Genomic DNA, 26,570 nt, shown 5'->3' with positions numbered 1-26,570 from the left:
CTGTCTCTTGCTGTTGCTAGGGAAAGCTTTGCTCAGTTTTTCGACGGCCTTTCGATGTCTATCCTCCTTGAGATATTCAGTCGTCTTGATAGATGGACAATTGTGATCCACGGCGTGACGGTGCCTATCCAAGAGAAATCAATACGATAAATCAAAAACCCGCATATAACACAAAACAATGGAGGGCGGTTACTTTAGACAATAACTCTTTTGGCATCCAGCGCAGCGAATAGGCGATACAGTCTTTTGCTCTTGCATTATTCGACATTTTTCAACAGCGCAGATCCTGTCCTGCTTGTTTACGATGGATGTTGAAGCAAACACGTACTTGTTGCAGCCTGACTCTAGATGGCGTTCAAGCTTCATATATCATATTCGGATTAGAGCTGCATTGGCGTTAATGCAATGTATCGAGATACATACTGCCTCTTCAAGCGTCCAATTTTCAGTGCCAGGGACCATGACCATATTATTGCACTTTTGACAGAGGGCAACTTTTCTGTTTGCACTTTCCAACTCTGAACAGTCATGTTCTTGAGGAAGTCCGTGCAATCCGCTACAGTAGATTCAACATGTCAGTTATGAACACGTTCTTTCTTGAATGAACAAAGAACTTGCCAAAAGATCCCCTGACAATAAGGACAACTGAATGGCAAAAAGTCTTTGCTTCCAGCGATCCGTTCAGCATGACATATGTTCATAGCCAAATTATATTTCTCGGCAACTACCTAGTTCATTGCAGCTCGCAATACTGCACTGCTTTCCAATATGAGGCAGCTCCATTCTCTGCAAGTACAGCAAGACAAAAAGCTCCAGTCTCCGGCGGTTTTTGCAGCCGGCTGCTTTTGTATTAAGAGTCAAGTGACACAAATCGGCAGGCACCAAGGATGTGGAAACGATAGATTCATCCCCAAGAAAATTCATACTTTGATTTGTTATCGATGTGCGTTCTCTCGATGCTACTAGCAAAAGTCTATGTACTACTTCACAGTCCAGCACGAAGAGTGCCCACGCAACAGCAGCAACAGCAGCAACAGCAGCAGCGATAAGATACAAAGTAACGCTGTTGTGGACTTCTTCCTTGCTCCCAAACCATTCACTCGTTGTTACTGATGTTTCTGCTTAATACTTTATTTTGTGAACATAGATCGATTCTTACGCGGATGGCGTAGCCGAAGATGAACTTGACGATGCTGACGTTGATGCGAGTTCCTGCTTCTTCTTTGCCTTTAGTACCTGCGCCTTGAGCTTCAATGCAAGTTCGCTGCACAGGTTTTTATCCCGGGTGCCCAGCAAATACTGATCCAAACCACCTTTCTTGTCGATTGTTCGCAACACTGAAGTGGTCACTCGAAGTTGGAGGTATTTTTGCAATGTTTCCGAGTACAGCTTTTTGTTTTGTACGTTAGGAAGCCATGTTCGTCGAGTCTTCTTCTTCGAAAACGGGTTCTAAAACATCACAATCGTTAGATTCATTTGTAAGCATTTGTAAGTTATCGATAGGTGTGCTCGGTGAGCATTACATTGTTGCCGAATTGAATGTGTTTTCCGCCAAACAGACCACGTTGTGCTCGCTTAAATGTGGCTCGTGCTAACGCATACGCTGGTCCAGCAGAAAGCATTCCGGTGTTTATGTGTCTAAACTGTATGTAAAGGGGAAAAGCAAGTTCCGAAAGCGGCGAAATGTGACTTGCGTGCCCTTCTACTGGTTTTTGAATTCAAATTCGCGCCTGAAAATCAGAAAAGATTTATGGATATTACTTCGTTGTATTTTGGACAGACAATGTCATCGAAATGAACGATAGGACGAGGCCCGCTCTTTTTATAATCACTCCATTCCTCTGCCTTACAATGTATAAGACAGCAAAATGGAAACCGAGAAATCTCGCTAACTGCATAAATAGTTATGGAAGAAAGCCTTTTGCCCCAAGAAAACCAGTTTGAGATTGGGATCACGAGATCCATCCTTCCTTGCCGAATACGTACCATCGATTAAGGCGTTCATGCTGCCGATGATATGAACCATCGTCTAATGATCCCTTGGCAGGATATTTAGATGATTCGACCAGGGACACATCTTGGATTTTGCATTATCTTTGCTATTTGGCAAGCGCAAAAAGATAGCAATTTACGTTTTTCGAAAACTTGCTGAACTAACGGTAAGTCGTAACCATAGCAACATTCCACATTTACTCGCTTAACTCTGAGTTGAGTTTGTTATCGTTCTGCCTTTGATAACCGTTTATATTCTGGTCAGCAACCAAACACACTTTGAATATGCTCTCGAACGAAAAAGGAAAAAGAATCATAACAATCGTCCCACAGATTGTTTGCTTTCCAGCCGTGCTGGATAGTGACTCATCAAGTCTTGTTTCGATCCTCTGTCATGCTATCTGGTATACTTCTCATTTGGATGTCTTACTCCTAGCTAATCAACAGCACAACTCTACGTACTACTCTAGTAGAACGACTTTCGATCCTGAGCTCTGATCGTAACTTGAGGGCATCAAGCGTAAACAACGGAACTCAGAGAGAGCGATATGCAGACTATTTTGAAGTTTATCTGTCGCAGATGTAAACCTTCTTGGCTGCAAACTGGATCTGGAAGACTCATAAATTGGAACATGGGAAAGTATGTAGGCGTACTCGTGTCAATCCTTCACAAATCCCTAAAGCGCATTAATACCATTCATACTCATTTTATGCTGTCTTGTGCCCCGCAAGAACTGAAACCATTGAAAGAATCGTCAGCTACGGGCCCGCGTCATCTATGACTCGTTTTCCTCTTCTTTCCTGTTTTCTGTTTTGCTTTACGCAAGATGGAAGAACTGCAAAATACCACGTTTTATTCTTTCATTGAACTGTTTTCTGCTCTCCTAGTCTCGCTACGCATACCTATCTATCCTCCATTACTGCTCTTAGATTTCAAAAAGACAAGAAAGAAGGAGTCGACAGAAGCTGCAGAAGGTAGGTGTGAGCAGAGTCCAAAGGGGCACAAGGCAAACTTTTACTCATATATGTCATCCACAGTCATTTGCAAGCACTATGGCGAAAAAGGCCACAAGATGAAGACCAATAGAAAGTGCAAGCTTTATACCGAAAGTAGCAAAGGTGAGCACGTTTACGGTACGATCATTCATACCTCGAATTAACGATGTGCTAGTTGGCAAGGAAAGGAAACAAACAGATACAGAAAATGAAGAAGAAAAACAAAGAAAGAAAAAAGGCAGGATAGAGAAGGGAAGGACCAATGCAAATGAAAATACAAAACCCTGTCCCAGATGCGGTTCCACTAGTCATTCAAGATCTACATCTTTACCATGTCCAAACTTTGGAGGAGATCCTCGTATCACGATTTGGAAGGAATTTCGAGCGCTATACTCGCACCGTATCCCTGTCAGAAATTGTTAAAGAAGATTATCAAGAACAGCCACAGCAGGGAATCCAGTAACTGTCATCTTTCATACGAAATGTCATTGTTTGAGTGATGGTCTTTGTTAATTTTTACATTGTGGAGCACGCACACAATGCGATTCCGGCCTATGTCTTCTCACAGACATTTTTTTATTCCGTATCACAGCTCGTGATGGATATGGAAATAACAAACACCAATGACAAGATGCCTAATGACATCCGCGACTGTTTGGATCGCTTCAAAACGCAATATCTTTCGGCAATCTTTACGCAAGCAAGCATTCGAGGATACGCGAATCCGCTTGCTCGGGCTTGCCAAACGCTCCAAACTACGTATAGCAATATGATCGTCGAACACTTCCAGGACAGAGTGGAAAAATTCGTCATATTCAAGCTCCAAAGACTTATACCAGTAAAGCTGCATAAGTGTTGTGTCTCATGATAAGCTATGTTAACTGTTAACCTGTAAAGAATATATAGAACAATCTTGCACGTAAATTAGCTAACGAGTATATTTACGAAGACCTTGCCGGAGGCAATCCCACAATACCGGAGGAGCTACAAGAAGACTGTGATCTCGACATTATCTTAGCGATACATACCATACAAATCTCGCTAAAAGACTATATTCCTGAACCATGCACAACTGAAATGGCGGCAAATCCCTGGAAGGTTCATTCCTGCGTTGCGTTTTATACTATCGCAGTATACACTGGTGCACGAGCAGGGAAACGAGAAGACCTGCAAGACTTGGCGAAAATAATTTGCTCTAACGCCACAACCATCATTGCATTGGCGGCTTGTGGACATCGATACAGCAACTTTGGCAACACTTCTTCATTTGGGAACCTCCGTAACACATCAACAAAAAACCAATACGTTCAAGACTGTGCTTGATTTCAATCTGTGTCGATTGTTCAAGTAAGTGGATTTTTAGTATAATAGTGATTTATAATTTCTTATGCGTTGTCTAGCAGCGAAGAATGCATGTTTACCAACATGGTCACAACCAATGGCTTCCAGTTGTCATTACATTTCGCAAGACCTGCAAAAAGTCCCGGGATGGAATTAGAACTTTCAGATTTCAAAGAAGAAATCGAAAACTATTTCATGCCCTGCGCTCTGGATCCCGGGAGACGGGATATTTTCCAAGCTGCATATGGTGCTCAAAACACAGAGCATGAAATTCGACGTACATCTACGAGGGAGTATTACCAATGGGCAGGATCGCCGAAAAGGATCGAAAACCTCAAGAAGACCAGAAAGCGAAATGGCATTGAAGAGATAGAATCCAAATTTCCGAGTGCAAAGAATGCAGACATTACACGATACAGTGAATACGTGCGGTATCTTTTCTTACACTTGGAAACGCTATTCACATTCTATTGCTTCCACAATGACGCAGAGAGAAGATTCAGAGCATATCAAGGCAAACAAAGGGCACAAGAAGAACTAGTGAATGTCATCGTTAATGGAGGAAAGAAATACGACTCTGCGAAGAGAAAACACAGGATGAGAAACCGTCGAGAACGGAAAAAGTAAAAACGAAGGAGAAAGCTATTTAAACGGAAACGGAGGATTCTTACAGGAATAAGGTAATAAGACGTACCAATATTTCAGAACAAATGGCTAAGTTTCCAGCGCGGACTTCCAGATTGCCCATCCAAAATGAATCTGCAGTGAGATCGACTCTACAAGAAGACAAGAAGAAGCCTGATATGAAACAGAAGAAGTGGGCAAAAGCGAAGTTCACTCCAAACTCTGAAGGGAAGTTGCCGTTGGTGGTATTTGGCAATGGAATGTTCGGTAAAGATAATGTCCCAATGAAGGGTCATCGGTCTGGTCTCGTTGGTGTGCTTTACCGCATGTTGAAGCGACGAGAAGCTCGCGGAGAACTGGTGGTCGTAATTATTGATTTGCCACAGTTGCCAAGGGAGGAGCTTGAAAAATGTCACAACTGCAGACGGCGTGCGTCACCATAGTTGGCAAGTATGCAAGAACTGTGGCATACTATGGAATAGAGACACAAACGCCTGCAAAAATATGTTCCACATCGCTACATCTATCTGGTCGGGCAATGGTCGCCCTGGCCCGTTTGTTCGGCCTAAGCAACAGATCACGGCTACGAATGCCGGACCCAGTAGGGTTTAGATTTTTACGGTGTCTATTTACTTGCAAACCCCGCCTCAAGTATACTAATAATTAGTATTTGCTTAGTATATCGGTAAGCCGTGATCCATGTTTTCGATATCGAAACTTTACTCATTGAGAGACATTTGCGTTATTTGGAGCGCTGGCATCGCACTGTTGCAAGCCCGAAGAATGTTTATTAATTTCTTTCCAAAAGTCCAAATTTGATTCCAGTGCGATGCAAAATTGATGCTCCAAACGCAAACTGTCTGTAAAAATTGCAGTACTCCAGCAAGTATCGGTGATATCGTGAGACTTTATAAAGAGGCTTGGGTATGAACAAAAAGCGGGAGATATTGTGGCAGTAGACGTGATATAAGAAACGACGTAAAGAAAGAAGAGTTATTTAGAAAAGAAGAAAAAAAAGTTAAGGAAAGTGTGGCATGGATCTTCAAAGCAAAATCCTGCCTTGCAGAGAGAAGTATAAGAGTGAGGAAAAGATACTAAAGAGATATAGAGGCAAAGAAAGAGATCAAATGATGAAGAGAAAAGATAGAAACTCTAGAAATAAAAAGATAATAAGAAAGGTATCTTTTTTTCTTCACTCTTCTTGCAAAGTGCCCAGCTCGTTGCTTCGTCTGAGGGAAGACGACGTTGTGCTGGTGGATCGACTCATGCTCGGTGCTGCCAACTTGGGTGACTCTGCCGAGCTTTTGCTATGGACACTATCATTACTATTATCATCTTTTGACAAGTCATCCGGAATCGCCTTGGCTGCCGACCAGCCTATGCCACTCATACGGCGCAGCGCTTTGGCCCATCCGCTGTTGGAGGTGCTGGTGGAAGATTGTGGCCTCTCGGGGTCCTTGGCGGCAATTGAGCTATGACGGCGGACGTTACGATCTGTGGCTGATATCTTCAAGTTTTCGCTTTGGTCTGTTACAGTATCCTTATTGCCGCCGCCATTCCAATAAGAAATTGTTCGACGACGTTGGCGGTTGCTTGAACTTTTACCGAGTAGAGTACTGGATAATGTCCTGGTAGGCGCTGGACCAGGACCTGGTGCAGGGGGCGTTGATTTGCGCTGCTGCTGCGAGGATGATTGATTTGATAAATCTGGCTGCGTCTTTGCTGGTTTCGGCTGATCAATGCTTAATACATCTTCGAGCTGCTTGTTATTGATGATCTTCATGAGAATCTTATTCATGTACAGCTGCAATGCCCTGTTTGTATCTTGAAGCATCTTGTTTTCTTCAGACAGCTCTGATATCCACAGTTTAGCCAATTGTGATACGACACACCGATGGTACACATTTGCACATACTTAATACTGTCTTATCCATCTCGCTTGCTTTCTGGCTTAGTTCCCAATCTGCAGTTCCAACAGATGCCAGATTGAGCTCGGCAGCCAAATTGAGTCCGTTGTTACTGCTGGTAGTGCTGCTTGATTGCTTGAGACTGCGTCGCTTGAGCTCTTTGAGTGTGTTCTCGGGGGAATTATTGTCCTGGTCCACCTGCAAACCCAAAGAATATGCATGCGCACCATCAGACTAGGTTACTCCATGTCCGTTCCTGAAAATTCATTTTACCTGCATAATGGGATTCATCATAAATTCACCGCTGATCGTTTTTTCATGCAGCAAGATTTGGTAGCTTTCGTTATCTTCCATCAAGGAACGGTTGACTTGCTTTACATTAGCGATTTCAAGCTCAAGATGCTCTACACGAAGTGATTGCTGCTGGATCTGTGTTTGTTGATCTTGGATCACTGATTTTTGCTTCTCGATTTCTGCTTTGAGGTCGCTGATCAGTTTATCTTGAGCTTTGATGGTGCGTTGCGCGATTTTTGCTTCTCTGGCATAGGATGAATCAATGGCTGCCAGTTTGGGGGCGGTCTCTTTGCCGAGGGTGATACTATCTGCAGAGTTGCTGATCGCACCATTTGTGGTTGCACCGTTTTCATCTGTTGCAATGTGAGAATGCAGATATCGTAGGAAGAGGATTTACCGAATGCTTACCAATATCATTCAAGGGATATGTCGTGAATGGACTCATAGTAGTTCCATTCATAGTAGTAGCAGTGACGCTGCGGCGGCGAGGTGTGCGCGGAGTACGAGGTTCTCCCTGGGCAACACTAAGGGAGCGTACCTGGTTGTACAAGTCTGCCTCCCGCTGTTGCCATCGCATTCGGTCGCTTTCAAAATTTTGTAGCTGTAACACCACCAGAAAGAAAATTAATTATACTTTTTTGACACATGTCAATCTAGCGGCATGCATATATGCATTGTTATATTTACCTCCAGCGTCAGTTTCTTGTCCGCATCCTTTTTCGCTTTTGTCAGTTGCTGGATTTCTTTGCGCAGGCTTGCAATGTCTTGTTCTTGGGCATAAAGCTGTGTTTCAAGGCGTGCCTGGGTGTTACCATAGTTACTGTTTTCTAGCTGCAGGGCTGCAACTTTCTTTATACCACATTATCAGTCAGTAACAGAAGGTCGCTTAATTTAAGAGGCACACAAAGAATTGTATATCTCCTGACCTTTCTCAGATATTGGTTATCAGTGCTGAGTTCACGCTGTTGCTCGTTGCATTCATCCAGTTTCCCTCGAAGCTAAATAGGTAAAATTTTTATGGAGAATATGTATTCTACCTTGTCAACAACTTGTTCGATTCTGGATACGCTAGAGAGAGAAGCACTTTACCGTCAAGTTGTCATTTTGCGCCTGCTCAATCTGCTGCTGTAGTACTTGAATCACGTTTTGGATCTCGCTACTGCCCGACATGGCCAAGGAGATGGAGGAAATATTCCGGGCGTACAGTCGTTCGTAAGTTTAGTTGCGCGCAGTATTGGTTTCTCAAGCAGAGTAAATAGTAGCAAATGAAGGTGGTGGGGACCGAGAACGGAAATATTACAAGTCAGGCACCACACGAAAAGACTGGGATATTTCCACGCAAAAAGTCGATCGTAATAAATGGCTCGAGTATAGCCAGTGGAAGAGGAAGGAAAGAGAGAGTGAGAGTGAGAGAAAAGAAAGAAGACAAGCAGGCAAGTGCTCATACTTTTTTGTTTCTGTTGCGCTCTGCTGGCCTGAAAAGGCAAACATGTGTGCTGCTTTTAAAGGGCACTGTGCTACGCGAGACAGTCTGTGGGTCACCCATATGAACTCAGACGCTCAAACCTTCACTTTTGCCCGGGGTCCAATTAAAGTGACAGTTCTACAACTCTCCAATTCTCCATGACCGACTATTCTCATTTGCTTGCTACCAACTACAAAACCCTTGTCACGCAGTGGCTCCAAGAGGACATTCCCTCGTTCGACTATGGCGGCTTCGTCGTTGGCGATCGAGATCAGGTCGCGATCTTGTACTGCAAAGCCGAAGGTGTCGTGGCCGGTGTCCCGTTCTTTGACGAGATCTTTCAGCAGTTGGGCTGCCGGTATAAAAATGATTGGAATAAAACAAATTTGTTTACACTGTATTTTTAACTCTGCTATGCCAGTGTCGAGTGGTCCGTAAAGGAAGGCCAGTATTTGCACCCGAATGGAAAGCAGGAAATAGCCAGAGTTTACGGCAAAGCACGCCACATTCTACTTGGAGAACGAACAGCTCTGAACATCCTTTGCCGATGCAGCGGCATCGCACTTCGGTACAAACTTTAAAGTGATTGATTGATGATTCTTCCATCTGTTTGCTGATTATCCGACTCGGAATTTATCTCACAGAGCCCGAAAAGTCCATGATCTGCAAAAGGCAAAAGGTTTCAAAGGTGTTATCGCTGCAACACGCAAGACGACTCCTGGTATATCTGAAAATAGACTATTTGGTTATCTGCATAAATGGATTGATATATCTGAATACTAGGCTTCCGACTGGTTGAGAAGTATGGAACATTGGTCGGCGGCTTGGATACGCATCGCATGGATTTGTCATCCATGGTCATGCTCAAGGATAACCATATCTGGAGCTCAGGTAGAATAGAATGTCCAAGGTTTCGTGCACTGCGATCACTGGTTAACATGGATAACATGTACATTCAGGATCTATTACGCAGGCCGTAAAGAACGCAAGAAGTGTATGCGGTTTCGCTCTCAAAATTGAGGTCGAGTGCCAGTCTGAAGAAGAAGCCGATGAAGCCATTGCAGCCGGTGCCGATGTCATTATGCTTGATAACTTTACAGGCGAGGCGCTCAAGAAAGCTGCAAAGAATATCAAGGAAAGATGGGCCGAGAAGGGAGTGAACCATTTTTTGATTGAAAGCAGCGGCGGCATTACTTACGAGACATGCGCAGATTACTTTTGCGATGGTAAAAGCACTTATCCTCTGAATATTTCAACATGCATTGACTGAAATTGTTGCGTTTAGATATTGACATTCTTAGCATGAGCACAATTACTCAGGGCGTCCCACACGTTGATTTCTCGCTGAAGGTCGAACATTAGTGAACAAACGTCCGATATTCTATAGGGTAGAAGTGCAGTGTAGCTCACGACCATTTTAATTTATCTTTATCTTTACCTTTATATTAAGAAAGTTAAATTACAAAGAATGTAATACAGGAATGAATTTGAAATGTAGTTGTTTGGGAACAAGGGAACTTCATAAGGACCATTACGTTAGCATCTTGCGCCACTTCTACGTAATCATAATTGAAACTTACACCCCGAAGAGTAATCCCGGGTTCGTGGGGGACTAGACCACGCACCTAGTATTTCTGTGTCAGATTGTGTCCACCGCAGCAAAGTACTGTAAACCAGAAGACATACATTTTACCCGCAGGGTCGGTTTGCTATAGAAATATAAATAAAAGCATGCATCGCGAGAAGCTCAAGAAAAGACGAAGGAGCGGAGGGAGACGGTTGATGTTGGAGGCGGCGAAGGTCAGGACAGCCTTCTACTAACAGTTGCTTGAAAATAGCGAGACTTGAAAGTTGACGGGAGAAGTCTTACTAGGAATTTACTGCTAAGAAGACGGTTTGCGGATTTGTTTCGAAACAGCTAGAAGCTAGATTTTAGGTGTAGTATTCTCTTAAATATCGATTCATGCGAGCGCCGGTCTGAAGAATCGGAATTCGACGACGCTGTGCTTGCAGTAGCAAAACCGCCGGAGAATGGACGTCTATGAAGGCCAAGCGGCTTTTATTCTACAGACTTAATCAGCCATGAGCTTCAGCGAACCAAGCGTGCGAGCGTAGGGAGCACAAAAGCGCTTGTAAAGTTAAATTTCACCGTTATGTAGATGTTATGTTACACTGGTGCCTCGTCCGCGTTCCAAAGTTGGGAGGCCGTTCGTGCCTTGTCTTTTCAGGCGGAATCAATTCTCACTATGCAGACACTTGTTATTTGCCGCGAATGTTATACGATGCAGTGCTGATCAATAAACCGTGGCATGTCCTCACAAACGATCGCGACACTGTCTACATAAAGTGTCACTTTGAAGAGAAAAGCTACTGTCTTGTCGTCACCGACTTTAAACAGGTGTGGGCAGAAGAAGCCGACATTGCTGTCCTCATAGCAAAAGCTCGAGAACAAGATCTAGCATTGGAGACGAACGAGCAGATCTCTATGCTCATCTCGCAACTGAAAGATCATCTCAAATCCTTGGAAAAATGCACATTTCGACGCTTGCAAGATAGAATAGACGTGGACTATACCGAATCCAAGGGATTTGCTGCGTTCTCGTGGACGTTCCAGTGCAATCCGATAAAAGACGCGGCCAAAGTCCTCTATCAACAAGTTTTTGGTCCCATACTGGCTATAATACAATCTGTACCAGCAGCACATTTAAGTTTTGCTAATGGTAAATTAGCCACGTTCACTTTGACAACTGGATCAGTGAATATACCGTTCATTCTTTGCATACAGGTTCAATACTCAAGGAACATATTGAAAAGGTATGAAACAAGGATCAATGCTAGAGATGTTCCCTGGGATACGATGCTTTGTCTAGATGGTTTCGAAGGAAAAGAGGATTCCGCCGTTGGGTAAAGAATGGCTCGACAGGATAGAAATCGCCGCACAAGCCCTGGAAACATCGGTACAGCGTAAGCTTTAAACAATATGAATTCAAAGGACGCCCATGCCATATTCATCAGTATCCTCGGTTTCTGCAGCATTCCTCAGCAAACGAGAAAGACCTCTTTCAAGGTCTGTATCACCTCCGTCTTCAAGCGGGAAAAAGAAGGGGCAGCTCCCCATCCTCAAAGTGCGTTGCTGTGTGTAACATGAGATGGAGACATTGCCGGGCATTTACATCGAACCAATAGGATACACACGATGATCAAGAGCAAACAACGAAGGAAGACAGTGATAAAAGTCAGAAACGACAGAGAGAAGCATAGAGGCTCAAGAACTGGTATTACATGTGGTTTTGCAAAATAAATCTGTATTGCTGCGATTTATCCTGTTTCGTTGTTAGCGTGTTTGGCACGGTTTCCTGGCAAATCGGTGGGTGCAAGAATTCGTGCGAGAGAGAAAGACCCTCCTCCGTTACCAGAAAATGGAGCTTCTGTTTTCAGCATTTAGGAATGGTACGCTTCTCGGTTGTGGCGAGTAAGAACATAGCCACGCAATGCTCATTATGTTGTGTTTTTCGGTTGACCTGGCGGTTGTCAACGCCAGAGCCTGGCACAGCCTCATGCATCAAAGCGCACAAGCCTAATGGAGGACAGGGTAAGTGGGCTGGGAAACTGCGCCTCCTTCGAGTGTTTGTGCATCTGCAACCTTCAAGTTTCCTAAAGAGGCGCCCAAACATCTCTCTTGCCAGTCTTGGAAGAACCTGGCTAGACTTGTGTAATTTGACCAAAGGCAGCGCGAAATCACATATCGAAAAGTTGAGACCTTGTCCTCCTTCCTTCTTTATTTTCGTTTTCTCTTGTCTTCTTTTTTCTTTCTCTCTTCCTTTCTTTCTCACATTCTCTATCTGGTTTCCAGACAACCTACCCGCTACTCTGATTTTGCTTTGGTTTCTGTCTTTTCCTTTGCAATGGGTGACTCAACTGTGAAATCGATCTTTAGTTCAATCGATTCAATAATAACATTCGCGCTTGTATGTATTGAGGCAGTGTTGATTTGTTTTCTCGAAGGGTTTGTCGTCAACAACCATCTTGCACTTGTCAGCAACTGTCAAGTCAACAACACACCAGCAGGTTTGACTATTCCTCCTTGCTTGCTATATGTTTATCGCAAAGCGCACGTGCACTAACCTCTGTGCAGCTCAATCTTTTCTGGGAGTCAGCGAGTCCGACCTGATCTACCACAGTCTGTTTATAGTTTCCCAAGTTTTCCAAGTCATCCTCTGCATCGATGCATTATATCATAAGAACACAGGTAGCAGCATGTGATCGAATCCACTATGGACTGTAAACTGATTAATTTGGCGTATTACTAGCCCAACTATGTACCTTGATAGTCTTCGGTCTGCTAGTCGTAGGTAAACAAGAAAGAAAGAAAACGCGGCGAAAAGTATCCGAGCTCTATTCTTATTAACACCGTTCATCATTTTCTTTTTACAGTGTAAGAATAAGCTGCTTTTTGAGCCTGTTGGATAGATCACAAAACTTAAAAGCAAATCGATGTTAGCTATGGTGGCATCCAGCTTCAACAGCACATGATTTTAGAAGCACTTGGATGGTAAGTCTTTAGGAGAGCATACTTCGTGAGAAAATAAGTCTGTTTTAACGCGTAGATGCCTTCTAGCGGCGATGATTCGTTGTGGCATCCTGTTGATGCACGCTGGGCACCAACCATTGCCGGCCAGGAAGCAGCTATTGCATACTATCGCAGCAGAATGGAGCCACTAGAATATGCTATCATTGCACTTATTCCAGCATTCTTCTTAGTGCTTGCATTCTTCACATGGCGTTTGCGCAAAGAGTTCGCATGGGATAACTATCGTAACTTCTCTGCTGACATGAGGTGATCGATGCATTTTTGTTCTACGTTGCACACAAGAAATTTTCTAACGGCCGGCTGTAGAGTTCGAAACGCGCTGATCTACACCAGCATCCTTGCTACCCTTCTGAAACTGGACTTTTACTTTGTCTTCTCGTTTGCTGCACAATTGATCCCGTCACAGAAGCTACAGTACGATGAAACAGTCACAGAAACGGTGCTCGTATTTGTACTCGGTGCGCTTGGATTATCCGTCGCGCTCTTATCTGTCTATCGCGAAAACAAGTACAGTATGGCATTTTTCATCGTCATGGGAATAGGCGCTATTGCATATCTTGTCTATCGTCTCGTGCGTATCGCGATACCTCGACCGGCCGACACTGATCCTTACAATTTTACTCGTCGTTTCTTGCTTTTTACAGTCGTGGTTGCTATGGCTTTGATCCTGATCACAATAGCCGCCGCGGTCAAATGCTTCCTAAACTTGCACAGAGGCATTTACGTATTTGCTCATCGAGCAGCTCAAAAGAAAGCACATCCAGACCGCGGACTACCTATTGACCAGAGCTCCTCTGAAGAGTTTGACATTACCCATATTAGCAAAGGTAGCACCATGGAAGCAGAACATCAACGTCTGACGTCTGGTCACGGCAACAATCATCGCCTGCCGAATGATATGTGGACGATTGAATAACGGTATAACACTACTCATACAAACGTTCTTCCATGTAAAGTTGTATTTCCCCATTGCCATATCATTGTATGTACCCCACATTATTATGTTTACTTGTAAGAGAATATTCGGTTATTGCCTTCTGAATTTTTTGGATACTCTGGCTTGCACAATTTTCTTTGGAATCATTCCTAGCCAATAAGAATTTGACCTCAGTGGCTGTTAAAGCAGTGCCTGTTCGCAGGAACGAGATTCTGGCAATGCTGTTTCGTCGATCACAACCTGTACTGTTAACAGTCTTCATCTTACTTCAAGCGTGTCTAGCTGCCAACCCAGTACATTTTTGCAAGTGCTTCTGCGGGTCAAATAGTACCATCTTTGAAATCCCTATTGATAATCCGAAACCTTGCAGTAACTGCACAAAGCAGTTTTGTCTGGACAATGTAGAGGACGGACTATGCGACGGTATTGCCGACGAAACTTGTCCAAGCAATGACTTTCTGACAGCTTGCTTTGGTGAGCCTATGTTATCTGCCCTGTTATTTTATATGCATTATGCTTACGCAATGAAAAAAATATTATGTAGCACGCGATTCATTCAAGGACCAGTCCATTGTTGTGATATTTTTAGTTCTTACTGGAGGCCTGTTATGTTCGGCAGTGCTTAAACCATACATTGCCAATTGGCGAGCAGTAAGTTTCTTTGGATAATTTAGGAATGAAAACGACTAGTATTAATAAGTTTCAGGCGCCTTCGCGGAACTCATACAATAGATTATCTGGGACAGACATTTGACCTCTGTGCGCCAAATAAACGCTATTTGTTAGATACGTGCATTGGCTGGAGGGGGTCGGTCCTGCCGGTATTTTTCCATGCGTGCCCACCATGCTTTGAAAGCAGAACCATACTTGGGAGCATTTAGCACGATCTGCTCAAAGAGATCCGGACGCATGCGAGCGAAAAGGGTAAAATATGCAGCCAGCACCACGTCAGCCCAGCCAACTGACCGGAAAGTAAAGTGAGTACAATAACGAAATATATGTGGATTATATCTTTCTTACCCTTGTCGCCGGTTAGGTACGGATACGATGTTAAGACTCTACCAACTGGTCCCAAATTATGACTCAAAACCTTGATATGCTGGTTTTCATCGCCGGCAAACTCTTCCAGAGTCATCTTGAACTGCGTCTCGCGATCCTGTCTGAACCAGTCCTGCAACTCCTTTGGCGTTATTCGGCTATGGATCTTCAGAACACAGAGTTTGAAGACCTTCGTAAGGATATTATGCGTGCAATAATTGTGGAAGAAGTAATGAACGCCCGCATTGCCGTGGAAAAGGCTCGGGTAATCTGGATATGCTTCCTCAAGATACTGCGCAATTTCCCACGATTCCTGGACAGCTTTTCCACCATGCTTCAAATCCTCAATAACCGGAACCGTAGGCTTCTTGCCGGTTTTGCTAGTAAATTGCAATGTGTAAGATGTCCAAGTCGATTAGCAACGATGACTAGTTGCATGGGACTCACGTAACCTTCGGAATGGCGGAATGCACTCCAGCAAATGTCAACCACTCGGTTTCATATTCAATACCCTGTGCCATGCTCAATAACTTTTATCTTTCTGATAAAGTGAGAATGATACTTACCTTGACATTTAACGCAAACCTTGTTTTACAAGTGTTTGGGGACCATATCTCCCCAAGAGTGTCCAAGTAAAGATCGTATAGACGAATTTCAGGCATGGATTATGGGAAAGAAGAGCGAGCTCTCTCGTGGCACACTTTGATCTCATCATCTAAATTAGATTTATCGCGTCTTATGACGCAAGAAACCTTAAATTCATTTCCCAGTTTAATGCTATCAGTACAAAAAGTGGACGTGTCCCCAATATACCGTAAAATTTATTTAGATATTTGGCATAAAAAGTAATGTTGATTTAAACAATTTACCGTTACCTATTCGAGAGTTGAGTTTAAGTTATGATTATTAGCATGGGCCCAATTTAAAATTAAGTCATTAGTATTAGTTAAATTAGGAATTAAGAAATTTGAATAAACGTACGGCTCCTAATAAAGACGATATACAGGATACATATGTTCTGAGTTACTTCATAATACTTACGACGGTAGAGAAAGAATTGGCAACTTTCTATGATTGATGAGCCTAATGAGTAAATTCGACGGTCCTATTCAGTCTTAATTACGTCTGAATATTTGCTTTGTTCTCAAGATGCTGGTCACTATGTCCACATAAGCCTGCGGGAGCCATTACAGCTTACTTTGGACATTCGTACAGTAGAGAACACACTTTTTCGCTCACTCGTTTGACTTCTCCAGCATATATACAGTAAGGCAGATGGTCCACAGCGTCGTCGCAAATCAGTGAATATCCCTCATATTCAAAATGCACTGTACGTGCTCGAAACTATTGCAATCGAAGATAGAGACTTCGAAAGCCGACACGGGCTCTACACAATGGCCAGCCGGAGTGAATAAAAAGGTTTACATCATGCATTTGGTCCTGTACTGTATTTATGTAGGATCCTTATTTCTGACTGGATCTTCTCTACAAACATTTGAAGTAGTCTGTGGAGCTCTGTATCGAATATCAAAAAAGACGTTGGCTCATGTGTAATCCAATGTCTGTGTGTTGTTTCGTGCCTGCATTGGCAGGGGAGCGGGAACCTAGGTTGAGCTTTTCCTTACACTGTATACGGAGGAAGAGTTGACATGATTGATTTATGCAGCAACGCGGGATACATGCCCTGTAACTTGACATGACTTAATAATATGCCTCCTGGCAGCTGTGTTGCCTTATCGGAGCCAAGCTTTAAGACGTTCGAGTCCTTCCAGGGCTTGACAACAAGCGGGTCGTTTCCGGAAGATACGTTGCTGCCCACCTGCTTGGAACATATGGGGTTTGCGTGCTTCTACATGTAGGATGAATTCTTGGATTATTTCGTCATTGAAATTACGAATTCATAGACTGAATAATTAAGGTCTGTGACAAGGAATGCCAGGGCGTTCAACGTAACAGAACAGTGAAGGATTTGAAGGGAACTTTCGCTGATAAGAAAAGAAAGAAAGGTAGTCTATTATTATCTGTCCTGCTTATAGATAAGGCAGCTTTTTTACTGACCAATCCATGCGGATTTTTTCTTAGGTGTAATATTTTCATTTTGGCATGATGGCTACCTTGGTTTCTGAAGGATAGTTCAAACGCTGGTTCAATCTGGATTCTGTTGGTTAGCATGCGGTAATGTTGTCCCTTTCTAACGATGAGCGTCTAGCAGCAAAGGTACGTTGGACGAGATTGCTTCTATCTTTTATGATATATCTTACACCTCGCAATATGGCTATCCATCCCGACCGAGGCATCTCCTGGCAGTTAGTCTGAGGTCTCTTGTGAATTGTGGAATGCATATCAACGAATCACATGGTAAAGGTTTGCAGGGGGGCTACGACGAGCCTCGTGCAGGCGATATAGTAAAAGGATCACACAATCCCACTACTGAGCCTTTGCCCGGTGCACAACTTGTAGAAACGTAAGACGTGTCCAGTTTCTCTCTTTCTTCATATTTACCCGATTCACGATTGTTATTCCGTTTCACCGAGTTTCTCTACTGTTCGCTGGCTGATATCTGACGGATTAATGAAGACACTAGACTGAGACGTCTGTTAATGATATGGATGCCTGCGGTGAGCTCAGGGTAGCTAGTATTTCTAGTACTATCTTGTTTTGGTGTACACCAGTATAAGCGTAAGCCCGTAGTGAAAGTTGCTCCATAGTTGGGCCCACTCATAAATTCATTGGTTCTTGCTACTTAGTCTTCATCATCTGGGGGAAGCAACGCCAAGTCTTGCGCACGACCGTACGCATCACACGCGGACGCACGGATGCATGCACAGACGTACGTGGACATACATGTGGAAAGGCTATTGTATGATAGAAGGAAAGATGGAATTAGCGTAACTATGTAGCAATCGTACAAATGGTGCAAATTTTAGCCTAAGAAATTTTAGATTCGTAGACTGTCGAGTACTAGAAAAGGAAGATACCCAAAGATCGGCTGCAGGTAATAAAGAACTCGTCTATAGCATCCTTGTTTTTGGATTGTTTCCGCATTTAAAGAACGGATGAAGGATTTTTCATCTTGGGAATATTGTTCACTTGCCTATGCATACAGGTACGCAAAATAGAAGGAACTAAGAGCCAGGATCGATGAAAGAATCTAATGTACTAATGATGAACCAGGTACATCTAACTATATTCAGTTTCAGGCGTACATATCCTCTTCAGGAAAGTACATACGCCAAGTAGCATAAATGCAGCAGGTACCATAGATTAGCAAACCTTCACTTTATCATATGCTTAACCCGTTCCTGCCTTGAATCACAGAGAAATCGTTCTTGGGCCGAGTCCATCGTATTCACTCTATGTACTTGTAAGGAAAGTAGGGAAACGATTATAGCAGCATTTTTCCAAACTCATACTGGCGATTGGAAACAATAGGAGCTTTACGCTTGAGTAGGGAATCTTATATTATCATTATCAAAAAGGAATGATCAAAGTTAAATTACAAAGAAGACGATACAGGAATGAATATGAAGAAGTTAAGAGCGAGTAGCAAATGTAGTTGATTGGGAACAAGGGAATTTCATGAGGACATTACATTAGTATCTTGTGCTACTGCTGCGTAAGCACAGTTGATGCTCGCACCCCGAAGGGCAATTCCCGGATCCGCAGGGGACCAGGCTGTGCACCTAGCGTTTCTGTATCAGGTTGTGTCCACCGCAGCAAAGTAAAGGAGTAGACATACTTGTTACTCGTGGGGTCGTCTGTTAAAAAAAGTAGAAGCACGACAGAGAACTTGAAGTGACGCATCGCGAGAAGCGGGTCAGAACACAGGTCATGCCGGCTAAGAAGTTAAGCGTCAGAAACCATATTGCACCTCGAGAGAGCAGCCATACAAGTATGTTTGAGAGAACAGAGCCCAAGTACGAGATTTTGGATCCAGGTCGCTTTTTACATTCGCAGCTGGATTCAATACATTTAGTCGACGCTCTTCTGCCGTCTTTGAAAGCTTATACATGGATTACGTTCGTAATCGAATCGCATTCCTGGAGGTTACGTCGGAGGCATCAACGTACGTCGAGGAAGATAATCAGAATGATGCCAACCTCGCTACTCCTGTGTTTAACAAAAGATCATGAAGTACCTCACCTACATCAATGCTACGTATAATTGTACGTAAAAGGTCTAAAGGTGCTTTGATTTCGTAAAAATATTTAGGACTCACTCAAAGAAAGCAACAAAAAGATGAGCACCTATGTTCATGGCAAAGGTGTGGGACCCCGTGTTAAATCACGTCTTAGCAAGATACTAACCTATGATGCAAGTTTTACATACAGCTATCAATGTATACGGAAATATGATTGAATCTACAAAGATATTTTTGTTTCAGCTAACTTTGCAGGATTTATCTAATATTGTTCTGCAAGGCACGCTACATACTTGATAACTGTCTCATAACAAATAACTCTAGTCTATAGCCTTCTACTATTACAATGTATCCCCTATAATTTCAAGGTCTCGATTACAGGATTTGCTTGAAAATAGCAAGATTTGAAAGTTGACGGGAGAGGTCCTACTAGGAATCTACTGCTAAGAAGACGGTTTGCGGATTTGTTTCGAAACAGCTAGAAGCTAGATTTTAGGTGTAGTATTCTCTTTAATATCGATTCATGCGAGCGCCGGTCTGAAGAATCGGAATTCGACGGCGCTGTGCTTGCAGTAGCAAAACCGCCGAAGAATGGAGAGGCAAAGCGAAGGTATTAGTTAGCGTGATTCACTGAAAGACTTTCGGTTACGGGGAACGAGCGCAGCAAGCCAAGCGCAGGGAGCGTAGCCACCGCCTAAAGCGCTCGAAATAGAAAAAATTCAGGTAACTTCACAGATAGCTATTGCAGTCAATTGACGTTTGCTGCGTCATAAACCCTGCTTTCGTTAGTCCTTCACCCTTTATTCAATAAATAAATAAATAAATGATAATCATAATAAAAGGTAGATCAATATTATTTCTGACTTCACATAGCATTCCATGAAGTGCTTCCTGTAAACCTCAGAGTCTATTGTCACATCTCAAACACTCAATATAAAAGAAATTGAAAGCGGCCATTTGGCCGCTGTGTTTCCAAAGAACTACAACAATCATACGTAAAGTACGCTAATGATTATCCCAGAAATCACGGTGGTTCTTTGCAATCTTGTCGACAAGCTCAGGAAAAGGTCCAATCACGTTGATGTTGCGAGATCCACGCTGAAAAACCTCGCGGCAGGGCAGACGAAGCGTGGGATTTTCCTTGCTTTTGACTGTAAGTGAAGCCAGATCTGCCTCAGACATACCGTAAACTATCGTGCCTATATTAGCCCAGTATGCACTCGCTGCACACATAGCACAAGGCTCGACACTGGTGTACATGGTGCACTTTTCAAGATACTCCGGTGGGAAGTTGGTCTCTGTTTGCCAAACAAATGGATTGGATGCATTTTAGACATACGTACGCCAAGAAAGAAGGAAAATTACAATTTCGAGAACTTACATGCAACATGGACTAATTCGCTCTCTGCATGGTGAACAGATCTGTAGTTGCACTGCTGGAGTAAGACTTGTCCTTCAGGACCGACTAGGGTTGAGCCAAATGGATGGTGGCCCATGGACATGCCGCGATTAGCGATTTCGATGCATTGTTCCAGATGCTTGACCATGGTCTCGCGAGATACAGGTTCAGCAGACATCTTGAATATTCAACGACAAAAAAAGGAAGAGAAAGGGGAGAAAGCAATATGCAGGAATACGGGTACCACCTCTGGCCTTTTATGTTTGGCGTTTGCAGTTTGTACCACCCGATTCCGACAATCGGTAGTTTGGTATCTTTTGATGTATTTGGCATCACTTGACAGATACATACCTTGTATCGCGACTGAAATATATTGCGCAGTTATCACCTCCGATAATAACCTCAAGATCACAGCAAAAAAAGAAGTTGATGCTACTCAAACAGAATTACATATATCGAAAATATTCGTAAAACTAAGTAAAGGATAGACAAAGGCCTGCAGCCTACAGGGAGTAAATATACGATAAAGAAGTGGAAGACGAAGGTGACAACAGAAAGAATGGAACAAGTCAAGCTATGGAAAGGACGTCAGGAAGCAATTACTGAGCAGCTGCGGCGCCATTCTTCGCTGCAGCTGCTTTCAAAATATTGGCGAGGGCAGGTGTTTTCTTTCCTACATCAGGATCATCTGTCGCACCAGCTGCTGCTTTCAGAGATCCAGACCGCAAGCGGTTCATTGCACTGACGGCGCGAACAGCATTCTTGAGTGTACGACGAGGATTAAAGTTCTCCCTGACGGTATCCAAAATATCGATATCCGTTGCATCTTCACCTGTCATCCATCGATCCTTTAAAGCTTCCGAAGCGGTAGGCCGTTTACTAGGGTCCAATGTCAGGAGTTTGCGTATAAAGTCCTTTGCTAATAATAGGTAATTGAGGCAAAGATTAGAGCAAACTAGATGCCAAGATGAAACGCCTGTGACCATATTTACCATCCTGGGAAATGTTTCTCCAGTAACGCTCGTGGAATTCAAACTTTCCTTCGGTAATCTCTGCCATCAGTTCAACCTGGTCTTCAGCTTGGAATGGTTGGTATCCACATAGTCTATATAGTTCAATAACATTAGTAAAGAAAGATTAATTTGTTCCGTATCATTCGTCACTAACAGCATGTACGTGATAACTCTAATTAAGATAGGCGTTAGTTTTTCTGATACATATGTGATAACCATCAAGTCCTACCCAACTGCCCAGATATCAACAGGTGAGCCGTATCCTTTGCGTAAGAGCACCTCGGGTGCTAAACCAGAATTAGTTACGTCTCCAAGGCTATTCATATGCCAATCTTACACAAAGTGTAAGCGATACATACCGACGTATAACGGCGATCCACACACGGTGTCTAGGACGGATACATCGTCTGTCGCCTTTGCAATGCTAGAGGATTTAATCGATGTATGAGTCTTTTACATGAAATTCACGCTTCTTGGTGGTGGTGATGTTTACCCGAAATCGCAAATAGCAAGATCGGCGTCCGAATCTCTGCTACGGAAGAGCAAGTTCTCGGGCTTCATATCTATTTGAGAACATAATAAATGTCAAGTTACACATCAAGTAGCATCGGGGCTTGGCACGAGCCACTTACCTCTATGCACGACCTTGTGAGAGTGCAGATACTCCAGACCGTTCAAGATGGATCTAACAACTACGATCTAATATCGATCGACCCGTTGAATCACGAACCAATTCGATGCTTGGTATCCACTGATTAATTGCTTACTGCATCCTTTTCTGTGAATTTGCCGCGTTCAAAGAGTCGTTCAAATAACTCGCCACCAGTTGCCCTAAACAGCGTATTCCAGGATTAAACACGGTCCAATCAATGATACGAGTTTTAATAGGCAAAACGTACAACTCGAAAACGAGATAAAACTTGTCACTAGAAAAGGATCCTTTCCTGTCAGCCGCACGATCCAATGCATACTTCCAATGTTCCTGAAGTTTACCGAGACTCAAACCAGTCATAGAACTTGATAACGTTCGGGTGATCGAGGTCCTTCATGACCTCCATCTCAGAATACACCATGTCAAAATGACCTTTGACAGTTTTCTTTTCAATGATCTTGATCGCCATTTCCTTCTTATCAGTTATGCGTATTGCACGTTTCACGGATCCAAAAGATCCTCGGCCTGAAAATGGCGGTCGCTAAGTACTAAGTTCGTCATGGCAACGAGACCAGATCAGAGAAAGGTTTACCAAGCTCGCTTTCGAAAATATACTGCTTTTTCTTGACATATGACTCAGGCTGCGCACCATGAGCGAGAGTGCTAAGTGTACTGAATAATCCCATAGTCTATTTGGAAAGAAAGGAAACAAAAGAGCAGGGGAGAAAGGATACGTGCAGCCATTTTTTCTGGTTCAGGCACTTGCACCCATTTAGGCAGGTCTCCCTCTGGCTCAGAACATTATCGGCAGAGTCCGCTTGCAGGAAGTCCTTTAAGTTCTGGGCCACGTTAATCGACATGTCGAGCCCCGTGGAAATGTAAGCTAGGCAGGCACACAGAAACACCACATGCATACATTGCATACATGGTCTTCACTGAGTATTGTGAGAGCTGACTTATTGCAGAAAGCAGCAACAGATTAACTCGTTGTTCCAGCACAATCCAAACGTGAGTGTACTGGTGGACGGGCAAATGTATGAGGTGCCGTGCGCCGTTCCTGACTCAACATCCACTCTACTGGTCAACCTTCCTCCCGAGTTCCCGAACCTACCGCCTGTTATTACGGTTACACCTACCGGCCTCCGGCATCCTTGGATAGAGTCAGACGTTATTTCGCATGACGCTGGGTGGCAGACAAACCTGGGCAAGCTTGTACAAGATATCCGTGAAGAATTTGCACGACGGCCTCCAGCACGAAAAACAATAGCATCAAATAATATCAGCCATGATCAAATAGAGGAAGGGTAAAAGCCTCAGCTGCAATTAATGTCGTTCAAGTTTACGAGAGTTCTTAACTGCGGATAATGCAGATACGGTAACCGGCCTCCGCCTCCGGTTCCCACTACAGCAACTCCATTTCTTCCTCAACCGAGTATTCCACCTGCATTGGCATTAACGAGTGCTGAACACAACTTTATTAACACCAAGAGGTATGCAAATTAGACCTATTCTCTCAGCATTTGGCAAACTGACGATCGCCGGGATTAATTAGTCTCGAAGAATTGGAAGAATTGCTAAAGGATGACACAGCATTCGAGTTATTTTTCAATTCACTGGAGCGTGTACAGGGTATGAAGACTGTACGGGAAGAGCTGCGAAGCGGAAATGAAAATTTGGCACGTAAGTTACTGCAGTCGATATCACTGCATTAATGGCAGGACAGTTACTTAGTGCGACGTTTAGACAAAAACTTGGCGAAGGAGGATGAACTTGCAAAATTGAGAGATCAAGTCAAGGAATTAAATGAAAAGTACATCGAGTTACGGACAAATTTCGAAGAGAAAGAACGACAACAACAGGAGGCGTTTAGTGTAAGTTTCCCCGTTTTCAGTGCCGTCTGTATTACTTATGGACTCTAATCGACATCTACACCATTCAGCGCTTTTCATCATCCACTGTTCTCACACGTCTCAAAGCAAGCGTATACGAGTCAGATGAACTCTCGGAATCGGTGGCTCAAAGCTTCATGGATGGTAACTTAGAGCACGATATCTTTGTAAAGCAGTTCCGAGAATTGCGGAAAGTATACCACCTACGTGCAAGCAAGCTGGAGCGCGCACAAAAGGAATCATTATTCTTGACACCCAAATAAATCTCATCGGTATACCTCTAAATCCAGGGCTTGAATCCTTTGTGTTTCTTCTCAGTATCATCCAAATTTCAATCATGTGCAATTTGAAAATCTGCGAGCTCCGCAGACATCCTTTCTGTCTCTGTAGAATGATCTTAGGCGCTCGATTGCCCGCGATCAGGCGAGGCGTCTCAACAGCAGCTGCTCGGCGAAAAGCAGAATATGCTTTTGCTTTTGACATAGATGGAGTCCTGGTTAAGGTATGGCGATCGTTGTTGGACAGCGACGATTGTGTTGACTCACTCGTGCACAGGGCAGCCGCGTGATCCCCGAAGCCAAGCGGTACAAAGTGTTTCAAACCACTTAACATACTTGATATATTGATGTCTATCTGCTATCAGAGCTCTCGCGATGTTGAACGGCGAAAATCCAGAAAGAAGGTTAGGACTTTTACCGGGACAGCACAAGAAGCATTTGCTGATCCTGGAAATAATAGACATATACCGTATGTCCTATTGACAAACGGAGGAGGAGTGACAGAGGCAGAAAAGGCATCGCAAATTAGTGAGATCCTTGGCGTAGAGGTACGCTATCTCAAAAAGTTGTTTCGGATGGCACATGGTCAAGTGTGATTTTTCAGTAGATACCGGAAAAACAAATGATCCTGTCACATTCGCCAATGCAGGCACTTGTGCCTGAGTACCGCGACAAGGTGGTGCTCATCATTGGTGGTAAGGATCGAGCTTGCCACGAAGTAGCAGCAAAGTAAGTAGCATGTTCAATGGGATGGATGTTATACAAAAACAGGATTGCTGTTATTGACAGGCAACGTCTGTTCAGGTATGGTTTCAAAAACATCTTGATGTCCGATGATATTCATCTCTGGCAACCTTCCGTGTGGCCATTCCGTGATCCAAAGCGAAATATTCCTTCGGACAACGTTGAAGTATGCTTACTGTGGTATCTAGTCTACTTGATTTTGGGTGTCTAAATTTTCTAATGATATAGGAATCCAATCAATTGTGCCAACAACCTATCGGTGCTGTGCTGATGTTTCACGATTCTAGAGATTGTAAGAATATGAGCTCATTTGGAGTCATACAATACATTGCTCATTGCACTTTTGAAAGGGGGACGCGATTTGCAGATAGTTTTGGATGCCGTCTGTTCTAAAGATGGTATCCTTGGTACGCAGCAGGATGAAGCTAATTTCAAGCAATCCGTTCCAGTATACTTTTCCAATGTAAGTTGGATACTACGAGTAAAAGATGAATGGAAATAACACTCTTTTAGAACGACATTGTAAGTCGACCGAAATTATTAATTAAAGGAGCATGGTCGTGTAACGAAGCAACTGTAGATTTGGAGTACAGACTTCCCTGTACCTCGACTCGGTCAAGGATCTTTTAAACTTGCGGTTGAAAGCATTTACAAAACGTTGACTGGTCAAGAGCTTGAATCGACTTCTTTTGGCAAACCGCATAAGGCTACCTATGAATATGCCGAAAACGTGTTGACGAAAATTCAGGGACACAAGCCCAAACGCGTCTACGCCGTGGGTGATAATCCGGCTGCAGATATCAAGGGAGCTAACGCATATGGATGGTCAAGTATCCTGGTGCGCACCGGTGTTTTCCGTGGACCTGGCAATTCTTCCGAGTTCCCTGCTACGGCGGTCTGTGACAATGTTGAGGAAGCTGTCGCTTGGGTACTTGAGAGGGAAGGAAATAGAAAATAGATTCAACAGAAGAATGACATAAATATACACATATATCAAACAATATGCGGAAACAGACGATCATGCATTTGCCTTGACGAGAATGGACGATTATTATTCTGTTTATACGCTGGCTGGTTATTTAAAGACAAGGCAGTCGTATAATTTAATAGTAAGGTATCCGTTGTTGCATAAAGAGTATAACGAAATATATGGAGGCATAGCTCTACAAGATATTTGCATGCTTCCTTGACTTTTCGCCAACAACAAATTGTTATCCAGAGGGCAAAGACTATTACTAACGTGTTTTAGCGGTCGCACGCTCCCTGCAC

General features: G+C 43.4%; 16 protein-coding genes across 16 annotated transcripts in view; 10 read left to right on the top strand and 6 right to left on the bottom strand.

Annotated features, from left to right (window-relative positions):
* VTP01DRAFT_9835 (uncharacterized protein) overlaps positions 1-783 on the bottom strand; it is a gene marked incomplete at both ends in the record, with an annotated part of 1,779 nt that extends 996 nt beyond the window's left edge. Inside the window, 5 exons of the mRNA XM_069389104.1 lie at positions 46-124; positions 194-360; positions 424-556; positions 619-661; positions 729-783. Of these exons, the coding sequence (XP_069240254.1) occupies positions 46-124; positions 194-360; positions 424-556; positions 619-661; positions 729-783 (477 nt within the window). The remainder of the gene's footprint in view (positions 1-45; positions 125-193; positions 361-423; positions 557-618; positions 662-728) is intronic.
* A 372-nt stretch (positions 784-1,155) lies between these two features.
* Positions 1,156-1,622, bottom strand: VTP01DRAFT_9834 (mitochondrial 54S ribosomal protein bL28m; the record flags this gene model as incomplete). Its single annotated transcript, XM_069389103.1, has 2 exons — positions 1,156-1,449; positions 1,524-1,622. 2 exons carry the CDS (start codon positions 1,620-1,622, stop codon positions 1,156-1,158), a joined length of 393 nt encoding a protein of 130 aa, XP_069240253.1.
* A 1,197-nt stretch (positions 1,623-2,819) lies between these two features.
* Positions 2,820-4,956, top strand: VTP01DRAFT_9833 (uncharacterized protein; the record flags this gene model as incomplete). Its single annotated transcript, XM_069389102.1, has 6 exons — positions 2,820-2,967; positions 3,031-3,126; positions 3,282-3,406; positions 3,581-3,845; positions 3,917-4,267; positions 4,487-4,956. 6 exons carry the CDS (start codon positions 2,820-2,822, stop codon positions 4,954-4,956), a joined length of 1,455 nt encoding a protein of 484 aa, XP_069240252.1.
* An 83-nt stretch (positions 4,957-5,039) lies between these two features.
* On the top strand, positions 5,040-5,396 carry VTP01DRAFT_9832 (uncharacterized protein; the record flags this gene model as incomplete). The annotated part of the gene is made up of 1 exon (XM_069389101.1): positions 5,040-5,396. One exon carries the CDS (start codon positions 5,040-5,042, stop codon positions 5,394-5,396), a length of 357 nt encoding a protein of 118 aa, XP_069240251.1.
* Positions 5,397-6,145: 749 nt separating this feature from the next.
* VTP01DRAFT_9831 (uncharacterized protein) lies at positions 6,146-8,324 on the bottom strand (the record flags this gene model as incomplete). Its single annotated transcript, XM_069389100.1, has 7 exons — positions 6,146-6,807; positions 6,869-7,058; positions 7,134-7,507; positions 7,563-7,755; positions 7,842-8,003; positions 8,081-8,152; positions 8,244-8,324. 7 exons carry the CDS (start codon positions 8,322-8,324, stop codon positions 6,146-6,148), a joined length of 1,734 nt encoding a protein of 577 aa, XP_069240250.1.
* Positions 8,325-8,777: 453 nt separating this feature from the next.
* VTP01DRAFT_9830 (uncharacterized protein) lies at positions 8,778-9,981 on the top strand (the record flags this gene model as incomplete). The annotated part of the gene is made up of 6 exons (XM_069389099.1): positions 8,778-8,977; positions 9,041-9,187; positions 9,264-9,340; positions 9,403-9,510; positions 9,579-9,845; positions 9,905-9,981. 6 exons carry the CDS (start codon positions 8,778-8,780, stop codon positions 9,979-9,981), a joined length of 876 nt encoding a protein of 291 aa, XP_069240249.1.
* A 910-nt stretch (positions 9,982-10,891) lies between these two features.
* On the top strand, positions 10,892-11,880 carry VTP01DRAFT_9829 (uncharacterized protein; the record flags this gene model as incomplete). Its single annotated transcript, XM_069389097.1, has 5 exons — positions 10,892-11,339; positions 11,405-11,433; positions 11,490-11,583; positions 11,653-11,744; positions 11,806-11,880. 5 exons carry the CDS (start codon positions 10,892-10,894, stop codon positions 11,878-11,880), a joined length of 738 nt encoding a protein of 245 aa, XP_069240248.1.
* A 644-nt stretch (positions 11,881-12,524) lies between these two features.
* On the top strand, positions 12,525-13,058 carry VTP01DRAFT_9828 (uncharacterized protein; the record flags this gene model as incomplete). Its single annotated transcript, XM_069389096.1, has 4 exons — positions 12,525-12,687; positions 12,755-12,868; positions 12,930-12,971; positions 13,054-13,058. The coding sequence occupies 4 exons, from the start codon at positions 12,525-12,527 to the stop codon at positions 13,056-13,058; spliced, it is 324 nt and encodes a 107-aa protein (XP_069240247.1).
* Positions 13,059-13,148: 90 nt separating this feature from the next.
* VTP01DRAFT_9827 (uncharacterized protein) lies at positions 13,149-14,126 on the top strand (the record flags this gene model as incomplete). Its single annotated transcript, XM_069389095.1, has 3 exons — positions 13,149-13,171; positions 13,238-13,456; positions 13,517-14,126. 3 exons carry the CDS (start codon positions 13,149-13,151, stop codon positions 14,124-14,126), a joined length of 852 nt encoding a protein of 283 aa, XP_069240246.1.
* A 239-nt stretch (positions 14,127-14,365) lies between these two features.
* On the top strand, positions 14,366-14,901 carry VTP01DRAFT_9826 (uncharacterized protein; the record flags this gene model as incomplete). Its single annotated transcript, XM_069389094.1, has 3 exons — positions 14,366-14,621; positions 14,692-14,798; positions 14,854-14,901. The coding sequence occupies 3 exons, from the start codon at positions 14,366-14,368 to the stop codon at positions 14,899-14,901; spliced, it is 411 nt and encodes a 136-aa protein (XP_069240245.1).
* Positions 14,902-14,929: 28 nt separating this feature from the next.
* On the bottom strand, positions 14,930-15,847 carry VTP01DRAFT_9825 (uncharacterized protein; the record flags this gene model as incomplete). Its single annotated transcript, XM_069389093.1, has 4 exons — positions 14,930-15,108; positions 15,168-15,565; positions 15,633-15,697; positions 15,752-15,847. 4 exons carry the CDS (start codon positions 15,845-15,847, stop codon positions 14,930-14,932), a joined length of 738 nt encoding a protein of 245 aa, XP_069240244.1.
* Positions 15,848-19,016: 3,169 nt separating this feature from the next.
* On the top strand, positions 19,017-19,318 carry VTP01DRAFT_9824 (uncharacterized protein; the record flags this gene model as incomplete). The annotated part of the gene is made up of 2 exons (XM_069389092.1): positions 19,017-19,077; positions 19,143-19,318. The coding sequence occupies 2 exons, from the start codon at positions 19,017-19,019 to the stop codon at positions 19,316-19,318; spliced, it is 237 nt and encodes a 78-aa protein (XP_069240243.1).
* A 1,013-nt stretch (positions 19,319-20,331) lies between these two features.
* VTP01DRAFT_9823 (uncharacterized protein) lies at positions 20,332-20,903 on the bottom strand (the record flags this gene model as incomplete). Its single annotated transcript, XM_069389091.1, has 2 exons — positions 20,332-20,516; positions 20,708-20,903. 2 exons carry the CDS (start codon positions 20,901-20,903, stop codon positions 20,332-20,334), a joined length of 381 nt encoding a protein of 126 aa, XP_069240242.1.
* A 421-nt stretch (positions 20,904-21,324) lies between these two features.
* On the bottom strand, positions 21,325-23,076 carry VTP01DRAFT_9822 (uncharacterized protein; the record flags this gene model as incomplete). Its single annotated transcript, XM_069389090.1, has 11 exons — positions 21,325-21,644; positions 21,718-21,830; positions 21,893-21,910; positions 21,968-22,025; positions 22,098-22,162; positions 22,232-22,301; positions 22,371-22,437; positions 22,506-22,569; positions 22,638-22,664; positions 22,732-22,915; positions 22,983-23,076. 11 exons carry the CDS (start codon positions 23,074-23,076, stop codon positions 21,325-21,327), a joined length of 1,080 nt encoding a protein of 359 aa, XP_069240241.1.
* A 172-nt stretch (positions 23,077-23,248) lies between these two features.
* Positions 23,249-24,542, top strand: VTP01DRAFT_9821 (uncharacterized protein; the record flags this gene model as incomplete). Its single annotated transcript, XM_069389089.1, has 6 exons — positions 23,249-23,268; positions 23,356-23,694; positions 23,761-23,880; positions 23,943-24,070; positions 24,134-24,261; positions 24,330-24,542. 6 exons carry the CDS (start codon positions 23,249-23,251, stop codon positions 24,540-24,542), a joined length of 948 nt encoding a protein of 315 aa, XP_069240240.1.
* Positions 24,543-24,670: 128 nt separating this feature from the next.
* Positions 24,671-26,259, top strand: VTP01DRAFT_9820 (uncharacterized protein; the record flags this gene model as incomplete). The annotated part of the gene is made up of 10 exons (XM_069389088.1): positions 24,671-24,781; positions 24,835-24,863; positions 24,923-24,961; positions 25,018-25,105; positions 25,165-25,286; positions 25,362-25,467; positions 25,530-25,593; positions 25,652-25,764; positions 25,815-25,823; positions 25,882-26,259. 10 exons carry the CDS (start codon positions 24,671-24,673, stop codon positions 26,257-26,259), a joined length of 1,059 nt encoding a protein of 352 aa, XP_069240239.1.
* Positions 26,260-26,570: the final 311 nt, after the last annotated feature.

This window comes from Rhizomucor pusillus (assembly GCF_041956525.1).
Source record: "Rhizomucor pusillus strain CBS 183.67 unplaced genomic scaffold VTP01scaffold_7, whole genome shotgun sequence".
Lineage (NCBI taxonomy): Eukaryota > Fungi > Mucoromycota > Mucoromycetes > Mucorales > Lichtheimiaceae > Rhizomucor > Rhizomucor pusillus.
This window is presented reverse-complemented; position numbering and strand designations above follow the sequence as displayed.